The 16,081-nt window shown below is 39.9% G+C and overlaps 1 protein-coding gene across 1 annotated transcript in view; it reads left to right on the forward strand.

The window, feature by feature from the left end:
- Positions 1–16,081, forward strand: part of LOC118417786 (mitogen-activated protein kinase-binding protein 1-like) — a gene marked incomplete in the record, with an annotated part of 32,238 nt that overhangs the window by 11,497 nt on the left and 4,660 nt on the right. Inside the window, 30 exon segments of the mRNA XM_035823507.1 lie at positions 219–301; positions 448–547; positions 702–740; positions 1,360–1,458; positions 4,604–4,786; positions 5,940–6,100; positions 6,376–6,451; positions 6,681–6,794; positions 6,916–7,062; positions 7,176–7,242; positions 7,490–7,699; positions 7,938–8,063; positions 8,277–8,347; positions 8,534–8,667; positions 8,789–8,864; positions 9,517–9,628; positions 9,955–10,018; positions 10,280–10,387; positions 10,586–10,815; positions 10,997–11,064; positions 11,240–11,399; positions 11,913–11,989; positions 12,221–12,322; positions 12,502–12,701; positions 13,110–13,270; positions 13,716–14,097; positions 14,416–14,560; positions 14,711–14,906; positions 15,128–15,346; positions 15,672–16,081. Coding sequence (XP_035679400.1) covers positions 219–301; positions 448–547; positions 702–740; positions 1,360–1,458; positions 4,604–4,786; positions 5,940–6,100; positions 6,376–6,451; positions 6,681–6,794; positions 6,916–7,062; positions 7,176–7,242; positions 7,490–7,699; positions 7,938–8,063; positions 8,277–8,347; positions 8,534–8,667; positions 8,789–8,864; positions 9,517–9,628; positions 9,955–10,018; positions 10,280–10,387; positions 10,586–10,815; positions 10,997–11,064; positions 11,240–11,399; positions 11,913–11,989; positions 12,221–12,322; positions 12,502–12,701; positions 13,110–13,270; positions 13,716–14,097; positions 14,416–14,560; positions 14,711–14,906; positions 15,128–15,346; positions 15,672–16,081 — 4,320 coding nt within the window.

Raw genomic sequence — 16,081 nt, forward strand, 5'->3', positions numbered from 1 at the left:
ATAGCAATACTATGTTCAATCATCCTTATCAGTATTACCATTTCAAATCACTTGTGGTTGTTAGGGCCTAACACCTTTTTTTGCTAACATCATATCATAATCAAGTCTGCCCATTTTTCTTTTCAATCACTTGTATATTATTCATATTGCAATGAAACCCATAATTAATTCATATACCATGAGGTGATACTGAAAGATGTGGTTATGTTCCATGGCAGAGTGGGCACCAGCCAGGGGTGCGTGTGTGGGATGTTGAGGAGAAGACACAAGTTGCAGAGTTCCAGGGACACAAGTTTGGAGTGTCATGTGTGGTAAGTCAACAAGAGATAATACATTGTTCTTCTATCACTTTTCATTGTTTGATGATGTCCTTGTGATGTTAACATGTTACGTGAGAAAGGTTTGACCACTGAAGTATCACTAAGATTGACAAAATAACACTGACAGGATATGTCACTCTTTTGTTTGCAGCCCTCTCCTCCAACATGAAGTATGTGTTTCTGTAGGCTACCAACACGACATGCTGGTGAATGTGTGGAACTGGAGAGTAAGTGTCATCAACTCTTCTTTATAATGCCAAGATAGAAATATCTAAGAAAGCACTTTTTTTACAGCTTTGTGTAAAACGTTGTACCCATATTAATTTTTACAGTGTATGATTCTGTTGCTGGACCTTACTTTTCCATGTTGATCTTTTCCAGACAAGCACATTGGTGGCTTCAAATAAAGTTTCATCAAAGGTAAATTAATACCTGTATATAACATTAGTTTGAATGGAGGGGGAAGGTGTAATATAACAAAACCTATTATCACTCTACCTTCTACTGTAAAGACTATCATGTTTAGTAATCTTTGATTGTATCCTTGAAAATAATGTGCATTAAGTGTCTGTTGACTGTTGAATTTCCCCGTTTGTTGGTCTATACAAATGCTTTGTATTTTCAGTGATAGAGCTATATTACCTTTTTTTACAGCCATTTGTGATGCCTTATCAGGGAAGTTGTCCAGTGTTAGAAGCATCCTGTGTTTGTCCATAGGAGTGTAACACTGACTTGTCAAGTGCCAGTTTGAAGACTTGAACTTGAAGAGATGAATGTTTGACTTTGGCTAAACCTGTTATGTTAGTACATTAACCTGTTTGACTAGTGGTAAACAAATGCAGTAATATTTTGGTTTAAGAGTAGGTCTGGACCGGAGTACCTTCAAGTTTGTTAACACTTTTACCTTAGAAAATATGCCCAGAATGAGAGAACAATGCCCTTGAAGGTCATGACCATGTCTGCAATACTTCCAATCATGTCCTACTAAGCACTTCCGCACCATGATGGACAGGTGAAATAACAGGTGTTTCCCTTCCAGGTTAAGGCCATGTCATTCTCGGAGGACAGCAGCTATTTTGTCACCGTTGGTAACAGACATGTCAAGTTCTGGTATCTGGACGAATCAAAAGCTTCAAAGGTGGGTGGCTAGTTGTGCAGGTGATAAAAACTGGGGCGAACTGTTCCTATTGCTTTGCAGTAGCAGATTGGGTGAAAACTAGAATTACCTAGTTTAAAGCCTTTAAAAACATAATGTGTTTCTGATTTCTGCTGTGTGCTATGGAGATTGACTGCTTGGTATGTAGAAAGCTTTTAAAAGATTTTGTTGTTTTGAAAGGATCATAGCAAATTTGCAAACCCCAAACCTAGCCCTGGTTTTATGTGCAAGTATTGGGTATTTATCAACTGTTTCAAAATTTGTTGATTTGCTCTTGACATGAAAGCTTCAATTTCATATTTTGACTGAGATTTACCTTAAGTGGTAACCATTGGTATTGGTGGGGGCATCAGCTATGTCAATCATTTGTTTGATTTATATCACCCATTGTACAACATTACACACAAAAATGCATGGAAAATAAGGACCTGCTATACCAGTATACCCTCATGCAGCATATTCAGTATTTCACCATTCTGTTTCAAAACATATTTTAGATTTGTTGTTCAGTTTCTTTGCTGCAACAGAGGTGATTTATAATCAAATGAGGTTATGGATTTGAGATTATATATTTGGATGTTGTCCAAGATTTCCTCAGCCTGCACCATTTGGCTACTGCCTGCCAGATACAATCAATATCAGTCTGGGGTAATGTCTCCCTCTGACACAGCTTTCTGGGGCATATCCAACCTGTTTTGACTGGATATCAAGATTTAAGGCCACAATAAAGGCCAGACTGAATTATTCGCTTGGTTCCCAGCTACAGTCATGAGCTGGAATATGTTTGTAACATGCAATTACTACCAAAACTGCTGAGGCGGTATTTCACCTTGAGATGATTGGATTAATTACTTGAATTGAGCAGGCTGATAGGATAAAAGCCATTCTATTTGGCATGCCAACATTCCATTCCATGTATAGATTATTCATTAGGAATAATCCTGTACTAAATAGTTGTCTCAAGAATTGGCTATTCAACGGATAGCTCAAACTGAACCTTCCCTGTTTTGTTTAGGTTTGATCATACAGTAGGTCAGTTGCCATATTGTTGGCCCATTGTTTAACTTACCACTTGTTCTCCTAGATAATGCTGCATGGTCTCAAATAATTGGGCAATTCTGGCAGGCAATCGTAAATTTTATTTTTTTGTAAAAATATCACTACATGTCCAATACATTGAACTTCAATTCAAGCATATTAGAGCAACAACAACTTGTATTTATCTGTTTTTATCTTTGGATTAATTGGTACTTTTGTCCAGTCAACCTCACAACAATGCCTTTGAATAGCTGCCATTTTTGGTTTACTATTTTGTAACTAGCCCCATAAACCTGGCTAGGTGTATTAAAGCAGATATGTATAATTGTTGTATCATCAACCCCACCCCACCATCCTGCTACTTTTGTTAGACCATGCTATTATCTTCCTTGTTGTATGATAAAAGCCCCAGCTGCATGTACTCAAAAACACATTTGCTGATAATTTCCAGGGTTATTTTCACCCTTCACTGGGTTTCCATGCTGGTAGGTCAATATGATGATGGATTTCCAGCATGGCCAAGGCAAATGCCCCTCTTGCTGCCCCAGATGCATATTCATGTTTAGGTATATCTACTGACATGTTAATTCACGAATGTGCTTCAATCAAGCAGATAGTGCTGGGTGAATTACAGAAATAATGTGACACTGTGGCCTTAATTGATTTATGGATCACTGATTTTTTATAACCTTATGTGAATTAGTGTATTGTACCAGTAACTACCCTAAAATGAGCCATTCATTTATGATGTGAGCCTTACAGTTGAAATACTGTAGGGGAATGTTGGGGTGACTGAAGCTTTGGATTAATGCAGTGTGACAAATATTCCTTCATAGATTTACCTTGGATCAGGTCTTGTTTTAACCTATACCAAAATATGTTTGCTGATCACACACAGGAGGAACAACAAAGCTTGTATTTTCATTAGTGTAATGGTATCGTAAAAGTGATATGATGCTTTTATATTGTTTGATTTGATACAAACTTCATGTGTCTTTACAAAATTCCAACTAGGAAACTATGTATCAAGAATGTTATATTGCACTTCCCCATCAATTGGACTCACCATTTACTCCCTGCCAAAACTGCCAATTGACCCAGGGTGAGCTGCAGCCCATGTGCCAAGAATGAATTTGACCCTCCAGCTTTCACTTTCACTAAGAAAATGAAATACTGGGAAAGGCAATAGCTGAGCTACTGTAAATGCAGAAATGTTCGCGGTGGATTAATGTTCGCGGTTTTCGCGGTGACCACTTCACCGCGAACTTAAAACCACCGCGAACATTTTTCTATTATGGTATTAGACTGCAGTCTATGGTGTTACCGCGAACTTAAATCCACCGCGAAAAGTCCCTTTTCCTACTACCGCGAAATTAAATCCCCGCGGACTTAAATGCATTTACAGTACTCTGTCTCATGCAAAATGTTGTATAGCAAAGGGCTGTCTTTTGGAATAAGAACATACATTGTATCACACACTGTAGCTTTAGTTAAAGTAAGATTACCTTTGGGATGTATGAAGTGTGGAAAGTCAGCAGCATTTTGATGTACATTAAATGGTACAGGGAGATAACAGTTTCAGGGCTCGAAATACTGGGTGCATGTGCACCCAAATTTGGTTCAGTGCACCCAAATACTTTTGTAGGTTTACGAATGTAAGGACATTAAAGTATACTAGTAATAGTAGTATACACCATATTCTTGACATCGAAAGACAATACAATTGGAAAGACAATAGAATGTCTGTCACAGCACTTGTTTTTTTTAAAAGTTGGAACTTGGGTTCTTCGGAATTTTCGACGCTCCAAAACTGTATGTGGTGCACCAAAACCCAATTTTTTAGGTTGGATGAACCAGTGCACCTAATCACCTAAAGACCCCTGATTTCTATGAAAGGTGTCAGGTCCAACATTTTTTCTTGGCGGCCAGCCACCCCCCCCCCCTCACAGAACCTTTTAGTTTAAATGAAGTACACTTTGAGAATTGAGACAGCTTTTTTTGTGATGTCATACTCTTCTGATGAGTGGATTCACATTAAGCTGTATATGTATGCATTGATATATACATCTGTGGTGACGCTCACTTTCAGAATTTAGGAACAGTGCCACTGCTTGGTCGATCAGGCATCCTGGGAGAGCAGAGGAACAATTTCTTCTGTGATGTTGCCTGTGGTCGGGGCATGATGAAGGAGAGTACCTACTGTATCACTAGGTCAGGTCTGCTCTGTGAGTTCAACGAGAGACGCCTTCTGGACAAGTGGGTAGAACTCAGGGTAAGCATACTTTGTACTAACATGTGAAATGACTTATATATTGTTCAGAAGCATTTGATGTAGGTTTGACATAAATATTACCTGGACTGTCACTACAATCATCCAAGTGTTTTGTTTACTGCTGAGATTTTTGTATGACCCACATTATTGAATTCCAATGAATGCTGTGAGTTTAAGAATATTAGCATTGCATGGGAACTACTAGTAGTGGCACACTCGTCTATATGATGTAGATCCTTTGTGACAACAAGACACTACAACTTCAAGCTGCGTGAAATGTGAAATAATGGTCTTACATGCATATACATTGATATAAGATTATATCATAAAATGATACTAACCCAGTCTAATCCTAACATTCACACATTCTTACTTGATCATGCATCTCAAAGTAATACTGGTACAGGTATAGTAGTGATAGATATAATATTTTAGACTTTTAGCAAACTAAATGTTCAATGATTGAGTTTGCTTCTCAGTTAACCCATAATACATTTATGTCAATATCAGACTTATCAGACTAGCAGCATTAGCAAGGATGGGAGAGATAAAGCTGGACTGGATTTCTTGTATTCAGTTGCTCTCTTCTGCATGTTTCACTGCAACACATTTTCACACCACTGTCTTGTGTCTCTCTGCTAGACGTGTGACTCTCTGTCTAATGGACATGATGGGAAGACTGTAGTGAGTGGATCTTGATATGCATTTTGCAAGCAGCTGCATGTAACATGCCTCTGCTGTATCTTCTACTGTAGGTAGATTTTGATGAGGATTGCTTGCAGTTACATAAAGAGGCTGAAGACTTTAACAATGTTTAACTTTTCTGTTTGTGAATGTTTAAACATTGTTGTCAATTTACAGCTGCATTCACCACACTTATGTATAATGTTTATTGTGGTCTGCAATCTACTTATATGTGCATTTGTCTTCTTACACTCGTATGTAATTTGTATATTACTCACTATGAATGTAGGAATTCAAACCCCTACACAAACATCTATAGCAGCAACTTCTGTTCAGAATCTGGATGGGACAACTATTTTTATATGTCTCCCTGCCCAACACTGGCATTCAGTATAATCCATGGTTACGGACTTATACTGGATAACTTTTAAGTCAAATCAAGAAGTCAAGTGCTATTTTTCTATTTCAGACGACTTGTGCCAACTGTATCTCTGTATCAGAGAACCACATAGCCTGTGGGTGTGCTGATGGGGTGGTACGGCTGTTTGACCCCAAAACACTGCACTACATCTGCACCCTTCCCAAACCCCACTACCTGGGGCTGGATGTTGCTGCTAGTATTGACCCAAGGTAACCTTTGCTCAACTAAGAAGAACTTTATTGCACGACAATTGTACATGATACAATGTATGGCAATAATTATTACACAAAGTACAAAATAGAGGTATAGGATAAAGCTTAACTGTTGCTGTCTGCTTGTCATTTCTGACATATGATATGTAAAGACTGAATTAGAACATGAACTGTTTCAGAAAAAAGGTGTAGCTTTCATCTCTGTGACTGTACAATAACATGTTGTGAATACCGGTAATGTGAGGAATGTTCTTCTTCTTCTTACTTTTCAGTCAATTCATCACAAAGAATGACAATGCAAAGTACCCAAGCACAATTGCTGTCAAGTATGATGAACAAAATAACAAGGTAAGAACACATACAATGCATACTCTCAAACAAAATCACTTTGTATATGATTTTGAGCATGGAATATTGTGAGCCTTTGTTTTAAGACAGACTTAATCCAGATTTTAAGAATTTTATAATTTTGTTGTGCAGTTTTCTTGAAGTGTTTGCTGTTGGGTAGTTCTCTTATTTCCTTTATCAAAAAGCCTGCATATCATTGATGCCTTAACATGATGATTTTGTCCTGCAGGTGACTTGTGTGTATGATGACCACAGCCTGTATGTGTGGGATGTGAAGGATGAGAAGAAGATTGGCAAGGCCTGGTCCTTCCTGTACCACAGCTCCTGTGTGTGGGGAGTAGAGGTAATACTCTCTTGAAAAGGAGCCTTCAGTATTGTGCAGGTCAGACTTTTGAAAATTTTCATTGTGTAAGTGATATTGATGGTCTCCATTGTAGGGAAAACACTTTGTTTCCTTTCCACAGACATATCCAAATGTCCCAGAAGGGTTCAAGGCAGCCCTTCCAGCTGGTTCCTTCATCACCTGTGGTTCAGATGACACCATTCGGATCTGGAACCTGGACTCTACACTCCACACAGACACTGTTCTCAAGAGGAACATTTACAGTAATGTGAGTAGTGTCTCTGAAGTAACCAAAAATGTATTGATAAACTGGCATGCAGACTTCCTTGTGATTCTGGTGATAGAAGGTCAATGGACTCACTTTCCCCTTTTGTTCTATAGGAGCTGTTGAAAGTTATTTATACAGATGAAAGTTACCAGAATATCCGAGATGTGGATTACAACCCAGGTAAGTCAAGTTCGACTGTCACTATGTTCTTCTGAAGCAATGCATGATCATTACAGTTTTCTGTCACCCATTATTAGCTACATGTAGCTCTATCATTGGCTTTCCATTTATTGTCTGAATACAAGAGTGATAAGATTGATTGTCTTGATGTTTTCTTGTAAGCATCTACCTAGTAAACAAGGGTCTCAAACGGAACAAGTAGACTGGATATATGAGAGTTAAAAGCTCTATTTTCCACACTGTGCAGCTGGGAGCAATGACAAGACAGATGACAGCTATGGAGGGAAGAATGGTGTGCGATGTGTGAAGGTGAGTCCTGATGGGCAGCACCTAGCATCAGGAGATCGCTGTGGGAACATCCGTGTCCACGAGCTTCAGTTCATGGACCAGCTGAAGTACCTGGAGGCACACGACGGAGAGGTCCTGTGTCTGGAGTACGCCAACCCAGATCAGACAGGTAGGGAAGACTAATTGTGCAGCAAAATGTCACCCATAGAGTAGCTTTCATTCATTGCCAAAGGTTGTGTGCAAACTGAAGATAAATTTTTGAGGCATAGCACCCTTCCAAGTCATTTGTGTATGTCACCTGCGGACTCAGATCAAATCAAGAATAAATGGATAAAAAGGACTTAAGTAGCGAAAGCTAAAGTAGCCCTGTCTTTAAAATGTAATTCAAATCAAGTGTTTGTCCACAGGTCTGAACCTGCTTGCCTCCTCCAGCCGTGACAGACTCATTCACATCTTCCAAGCTGACAGGAATTATTCACTGCTGCAGACGCTGGACGATCACTCGGCAGCCATCACAGCAGTCAAATTTACAGGTAAACACGCTACACTGTCTGCAAATTCTAACAACAGGTACAGCTGTGACATTCCATACCAGGAAGGTACCATTCTATACTTTGGCGATAGTACCATAAATGATTAGGTAATATCATACATGAGCTGTACTTGTCTTACTTAGGTGTTATCCATGATCAGTTTGTATGAAAATTCCCATCTTCAACCAATGTTCTGTTTCTTTTTGCTTATAGATCACAATGGCCAGCTGCAGATGCTAAGTTGCGGTGCTGACAAGGCTCTCATGTTTCGCTCACTACAACAGGTAAACCTCCTTACACATTTGACCTGAAATACAACATGGACAGATGGCAATTCATGGCTTATAATGTTTGACTAAAAAAATGGTACTATGTACAGAAGAGTCTCTTAGCAAAAGGCAACTGTGAATATGTGTATGCTAGAAGTGATGTCAGTATTACAATGACATGTTTAATATTTTGTATTGCAGGGCCCAACTAATACCAACACTGACATGCAGTTCATCAGGAACCACTACATTCTGGGCAAGTGCACATTCTATGATATGGATGTGGACATCACCAAGAAGTATGTGGCCACTGCTTGCCAGGATAGAAATGTCAGGTATGGTAAAGTCAATTCTTTTTTTTTTCTGCCACCTACAATAAAAGTAACTTGGCTTGATTAAGGCCAAGATAATCAGTGATTTACCGGTATGATACCATATTTGTTTTTCCATCTTCAGAATTTTCAATACCAACAGCGGAAAGCTAAAGAAGGGTTACAAAGGCTCATTAGGAGATGATGGCACTTTGATTAAGGTGGGTGAACTATTTACTGTGTTATACTTTATATAAAGCCACAATTTCTTCATTACTTAGTTTTCCTTCCTTTTGTGTGGAACCAAGCATTATGAAAAGGAAAAAAAAGAAGAAGGCATGTTAATCTGTAACATTCCCTGTTCATGCAGAAGTTGCTACCAAATCCATGCAAAACAATTCCTTGTCATTTCCAAAAAATGAAGAAGAAAAAAATGTTAAGTGCATGCCTCAATTTCATTTGGTTTGAGTCAGGGCTTTAGCCAGCTCGAAACTTTTTTCCGTCAGCCAATTCCAATCGTCGCGAAAACCGCGAAAATTAATTAGAAGGACTGAACTGAGACCTTGAAAAACAGGTTTTAATGAGATTATCGTATGCAAAAGGGCACCGACACACATTGTCAACAATCATAACAATAGCAAAACAAACAGTGTGTGGCTTTTACGGCTGTGGATGGCGTCCCCAAGCCGCCTGAAGCTTTCCCCAAGGATTTTTGTCCGTCAAGGTTGACGGATTGGTTTGAAAATTTTTCCGTCAGACGCAACAAATTTCCGTCAATTGACGGAAAAACGGACGCTGGCTAGAGCCCTGGTTTGAGTCGGAAACAGGCGCAATCCAAGTTGTGTGTTAACAAGAATGTGGAACCCCTTGCAGGTGCAACTGGACCCATCGGGAATGTATGCAGTGACCAGCTGTTCTGACAAAAACCTGAGTATCTATGACTTCTACTCAGGAGAATGTGTGGCCACCATGTTTGGACACTCAGGTTAGTACCCTGTCACTTGGTTCCAGCCCGACAGAATCATAACAAAGCTCTAGAACTTTTACTTGAGCAGCACATCAGTGCTTTGTTTGTACAAAATAGTGGTTCCTGTATTTGTTGTTAGTTCACATATTCTCATTAAACAGATTGGAAAAAATCACTTTGAATAAGATTGCTATGATTATTCTAGTAATGACTAGTTCCTTCTTACTATGAAAAAAAATTCAATGATGATAATGTAATACAGTTACGTCTTAGGAGTAATACATATTGTGAATGTTCCGTAGTCAATGGTAACTTTCTAACCCCTGTTTATGATCTGGTTCCAGAGCTGGTAACAGGTGTCAAGTTTACACCTGGTCTGAAGAGATTGATATCCACATCAGGAGATGGGTGAGTTGTAAAAGATTAGACTCTTTCTGTAGTAAATGATATACATGTAGTATGGACAGTGTGTGCGTATATAACATTGAATAGTCATGTTAACTTGCACCAAGGAATAATGTATCACTGGCAAAGATGCATTGATTCCATATTGATTTTCTGGGCGAAAAATGGTGTGCTATTGATATCCTTCTTCATTTATGAAAGTTTGTAAGTCTTGGAGCCAGTTTTTTGTGTATAGTCCCATACATGCTTTCCATCTATTCCCAGCTGCATCTTTGTGTGGAAGCTGTCCCCAGTCTTCACACAGACCATGAAGGATCGCCTGGCAGAGTTGGGACAGCAGCTGCCAACAGATGTTCCCAAGATTAATATCAGGTCAGGCAAATCTTCTTGGCTGAGAACATGAATTTTCATCAATTTTCCCTTTTGATGAAGAAATTTTTCTAAAGAATTTAGTTAGTATAGTAAACTGTTATTAGTTATGATGAATAAGAAGCAATAATCTAAATCAAAAAAGGATACAACCTGAATCATCTTTTTGGCTAAATATGGTTTTCCCAATTGTTACACCAGAAGAGACACCTTTGCAGTGACAGACAGCCCATGCAGAAGAGAGACATATGCAGTACTTCCAAACAATGGTCCATCTTCAGTACCAACAACTGCCAATGGACACCCTAGTCCTCCTGACCTTGACATCACGGCCCCCCTCCTTCAGCATGACCTTGGGCTGACGGAGTCAGATTTCGCTCCTGCCCGACCGTCACTCTTTCAGAAGTCACCAGAGCCCCATCTAAAACCAGGTAAAGTCTTATTGGTCAGATATCTGTATTTCTATTAAAACAGTTCTATCCCACTGTCATGAATAAGATTGTTATGATAATCTATATATTAACTGTTGGGAGTTGTTACTATTCATAATATATTCCCACCTGAAAAAAGGGCAGTGCTAACATGTAAATCTATCCATGTTTGACCTTTCAGAGGCAGCAAATGTTGGCCCAGAGTTTGACTACCGCTTTAGTGTGCTTCCATCTTGGGCAAAAAAACAGGTATTGGATTATGAAGTGTGATCGATCAGTCATTTTTACAGTGACTTTTTTTTATAGATTTGGATGGATGTGAGTGTACTTCCTTATCTATCTATGATCTTTTGTAACATATGATGTACAAATCTGTGAGGTACATTTGTCATAGCCTGATACTTACAGAACATTGTATTTTCAGGGGGTGGAAGAAGAAGTGAGTAAGAGTGCATCAGACACCTACAGCAGCCCCTCCCAGCCTCGGGGCCGCTGGGCACAGCGTGTGGATGATGGAGGCATCAGGGTCAAGTCGCAGTTGGATGCAGAGGCCTCCATCTCTCTCTCTTTGACTGATGCGCTTGGTTAGTTTTCAAATTGGATTTTGTGGTGCTCTAGTCTGATGAAGCAGTGGTTTGTCTCTGCCTTCATTACAGTTAAGGTTGAGACAAGCAGAGCACCAATACTGATACTCCTAGTTGTCATCATCGCAAAGAGTATTGCTGCTCAAAATCTTATGCTTTCAAAGTTCGTGTGGTCATGCCTACCATACAAGTGTTTGCTCTCAAAGGGCAAAACTGGTACAAATGTGCTTTACTATAAAGTCTGCTTTGTGTTCCATATTTGTCTTTTTCCCCAAAAGGAAATGTCACCTCAATTGCTTTTAGCACTCTCATTTTTCATTCTCTGTGCATTACAGTATGTTTTCCTCTCCATCAGTTTGTGTATACAGACCTCTTAGGCTGATTTTCTGTCCCTCCTTTTACAGTTGTGTCCTAACTTTGCACAGATTTCATTGCCTGTGTCTACAGCGTAGTCCAGTATATTCACAAGCTTGTACTGCAGTGATAAGTGAAGGAATGTATCATTTTCTTCAGAGCGGCGGCGCCTGACTGTGGAGCCTGACTCCATGCGGGACACCCTTAAGGGGATGGCTGCTGAAAGAGGAACTACAGTAAGGGAATTCTATCTCTATATCATATCACTAACAATTCAAAAATGTTTAAGAATTCAAATACATGTATGCCATTATTCAACCTGGGAATAATTTTCTGTAACTAACAGAACTTTGTTTGGTGTATGTGCTTGCTGTTTGGATATACACCCCATTTGTCCCATTATGCAAAATGAAGTTGTTGTTTTTACTAACAATGTTGCTTAGACTTTAATCTTCTCTTTCTTCCAGGGTGACTTGCTTGAATCTGTCCAAGAAGGGTTGTCGTTTTCATTGGGAATGAGTCTTGACCAGTTTGAGAAGGAGTTACAGAGCAAGACTCCAGCAAAGCAGGTACAGAAATTAGACCAGTCTGTTCATTATATTGACAATTCATGAACCAACACACAAATTTAGTACATCCAGTTCACAGCATGAAGAAAGAGTATATTTCATAGCTGGTTGTATGGTGAGTCCACTGTTGGGAGTCAATGTTGATTTTTAATTGGCTGTTGCCTTCTCTTTCTTTTCAGCTGCTGAGTCAGGTTGGTGCCAACAGGAACAGTGAGCCATTTGAGAGACCCACCCGTCTGACCTTGAACTTTGACCGGCAGACAAGCACAGAAGTTGGGTTACACATTGAAGACATAGAGGGAGATGCAGAGGCTGGAGATGATACAGGGAACATTATCTACCCTGCCCCCTCACAGGACCTCATCATTACTCCTGATAGGTGAGGGACAAAGTCAGATTTACTCATCTTCAAACCACCTGGTCCCAAGATGGCTTTAACCTATTTGTTGCCTCATTGTGTGCCCTTCTGTAAATCAAAACAAAAGTATGAAGTGCTTGCTACTATTGCATTGTAAATACTGCAGTAATGTAATCACTTCCTTTCACTAACAAGGTGTATCAAATACATTATTTCCTATAAACAAGACTGGAAATTGCCATGAAGTAAATATACACAAAGTTTTGAGTTATAATGAGTTATAATTGATGGATTGATTGATTGAAAATCTGAACATGTAAGACTCAGTCAGTTCAGTGTTGTATGTTGCATTGTAGCACTCATTCTTGGCAAAGCAGACTTGGTCATGAGAAATTCTTCTCATATTTCTCATTTTTGCTTTGCTTGTAGTCCCTTTCTGGTAAAGGAATACTTCCCCATGGGCATGAAGAAGAAGAAACTTGGTGCTGAAACCCCAAGGAAGGAGCCAGAAGACACTGGAGCTGACACAGGGGAATCCCAGGAGGAAGGTGACGGTACCAAACCTCTCTCCAAAAACAAACTAGCCAGACGTACGTACAGTCTAGCCTGCTGAGGTGTTGTGCAGTGCCACTGTGGTGATGTGGTGAAGTCTCAAACTCTTCTAACATCTCTTCACACCCAATTAATAGACACCAGTTGTCTCATGTCTCATTCTACTGTAATGACTGCAGGGCAATGCATGACCTCCCATCCTATATAACTAAATCACCATGGAGATCCAATCTTTGAAGACCGGGCCATGTTGACCTTTTGTGAACATTCTCTTGCTTTGGTTTGGTTTCTACTCAACTAATCAAGAACTTCCATAACCATAGAGCCATCATCACTCATGCAAAGTAACCAGTCCTGTCAAATAAATTTTCTTCAAGTTAATTTGATCAAGTCAAAATAAAAATGAAAATAATTGACACAGCCTTGTAAGAGATCTATGAAGAATTCAAATCATACTAATTGCTGGTGTATTGTTTGTCATAGATTCAGGCTCAAATGATCCAGATAGTCTAGAGGAGGATGGAGAAGGGGATGATGAAGAAGAAGAAGAGGAGGAGGAGGATGGTGGTGGTGATAGTCTGGAGAACTCGGAGGCTGAGGAGGACAGAATCAGCAGATCACTCACCCCATCCAGCTCCTCCGAGAAGCCTGACTCAGAGACAAGTCCACAAACACCAGAGAAAGAGAGGTTCCTCAAACATAACTATGAGAACTTGGAAGTGTCTGCAGCTTTGGGGAATGAGACCTTTGGAAGGAGTTTGGATGAGCTGAAGCCAGCAGCTGAGGCTGACCATTTTCTAAATCCTAGGCTGAGTATTTCTGCCCGTTTCCTGTCACGGTCCCAACAAGGCGTGAGCCTGAAAAGGTATGATTTCTGGTATTGATTTTGCTGATATTTATGTTACTCCTTTTGCTGTTTCGCTAGTGCTATTCACCCTACACATTTGTGCATCCAGTGTAGTTTCAAATTGTTCCATGTTTTCCCTTTCATGATTTCACCCAGTGTTGTAAACTTGTATGAAAATCTCTTAGATTAATAAAGGGGGGAACTATTACATGTAACATGCTGCATGCTTTAAATTGGTAAGTTTGATTGAAATCTTGTCAAGATTGAATTGGCAGCCCACAATTTGTAATACAGCTTCAGTAATGCTTGGTACTCTGACTTACTTGCACTCTTCAGATTCCTTCCCATGGCTTCTGTTACTGAGAGTGGAAAAGAGGTTCATCCAGTGGTCAAGACAACTACAGCAAATGATGAGAACCTGCAGAAAAAGAAGGAGGAAATGGCAATGGCTGTAGATCAGACCAGGAAGAGACTAGAAGCTGTAAGTCTAAAAGAAGAATGGTATATCTTACTATCCTTCATTTGTGTGTGTATCCCTGTAAATACTGTTTGAATTTGATTCAAAGCAACATGGCTTGGGTATGGTAATTTTTCTCTGGTCCATAAACATATATGGTTAACTCTTATACAGATGGGTTACAAGTTGGAACGAGCTTCCTCAACAGAGAGCATCAATTCTGAACCAACCCGCGACCTGACAATCCCAGTGAAGGACAGTCAGCCCAAACCAGTTACACTTGAGAGCCACTCCTACAGTGAGAGCTCAGGGTCTGTGTCCACCAGTAGGAGCACCACACCTTCCAGTACTGCTTCTGGTGCCGGCACAGGTGAGACAGGTTATACAACTTCATTCTTCATGCTTCATATAAAGTCACAAAGTTCAATTCTACAAAAATATTATCTTTAAGTTGCTCACTTGATGGATGGCTTATCAGAGTTATGGAAATCTAAAACGTTTTTGTAAAAATCAAAAGTACTGCAAGTCCTTTTTTTCAGTTCTGAACATAAGGCAGCCATATTGATCTCTTGCTTTGTTTTGAACATCCAGTTTTCGCTTTTACAGCATCCAAAGCTAGCAGTGGAGTGGATGTGCCTCTGGACATCCCTGAGAAATTGCCCAGTTCTCCTTCTTCCCCTCCAACTCCATCTGCAGACAAGGAGAACCAGGTCTTTCCAGATACCAAGGGTGGGGCCAAGTCTGTTGCTAAGGCAACCAAACAGAAGCCAGTGACCAAGAGCATGTCCATGTCAGATCTGGCACAAAAAAGTAAGCTCTCTTTTTCATAGATGAATTGGTTAATACACTTATTTGTCCATGGGATGTTTTGATATCCAAATATCATTATATCTATATATGTATCATTTGAGTCATGGATTCAATGATTTCTAAAGTATCTTATTCCTGTTTTATATGGATATGATCTTGCCAGATGTAGACATCTGTAAATTTCATATCCCTTGTTATTGGAATTGCTTATTTTTGATAAGTAGTATGAACATGAAGTTTAAAAGAATGCCCTCGTTGATGCTTTATGCTGATGTATAAATGAAGATATGTCAATGCATGCCCATTGTTTGCATCCTTTTCGTAGGTAAAAGTGACACCAAAGTGGAAGCATGTAATTCACCGGGCACCCACAGCATGACCTTGCGTGCTAGGGTGAGCCAGTCCCAACCTGGATCACCCTCCAAACCTCGTACCCTTCCCCTCCCCCCAGCCAAATCTGAACCAAACTTGGCAGATGCCAAAGATATTAAAAAGTCTACAAAGGAGAGGCGTAGATCTTCCCTTACAAAGGATAAGGTCAGTAGAAGGTCTTCTGGGTCGGCAGTAGCAGCTAAAGCTCGAGGGAGGTCACGGCGATCAGAGCCACTGTCTTCTGCCATCTCAAATCCCAACCTGGCCACAGAACAGGGAACAGATAAAGTGGTCAAACCTGTGAGAGGTAGTGTTGTCAGGAGAAACTCTGTGGGTAGTTGTGTGAGCAGAAAAACAAGTGAC

Source organism: Branchiostoma floridae, chromosome 1 (assembly GCF_000003815.2).
Source record: "Branchiostoma floridae strain S238N-H82 chromosome 1, Bfl_VNyyK, whole genome shotgun sequence".
NCBI classification, from domain to species: domain Eukaryota; kingdom Metazoa; phylum Chordata; class Leptocardii; order Amphioxiformes; family Branchiostomatidae; genus Branchiostoma; species Branchiostoma floridae.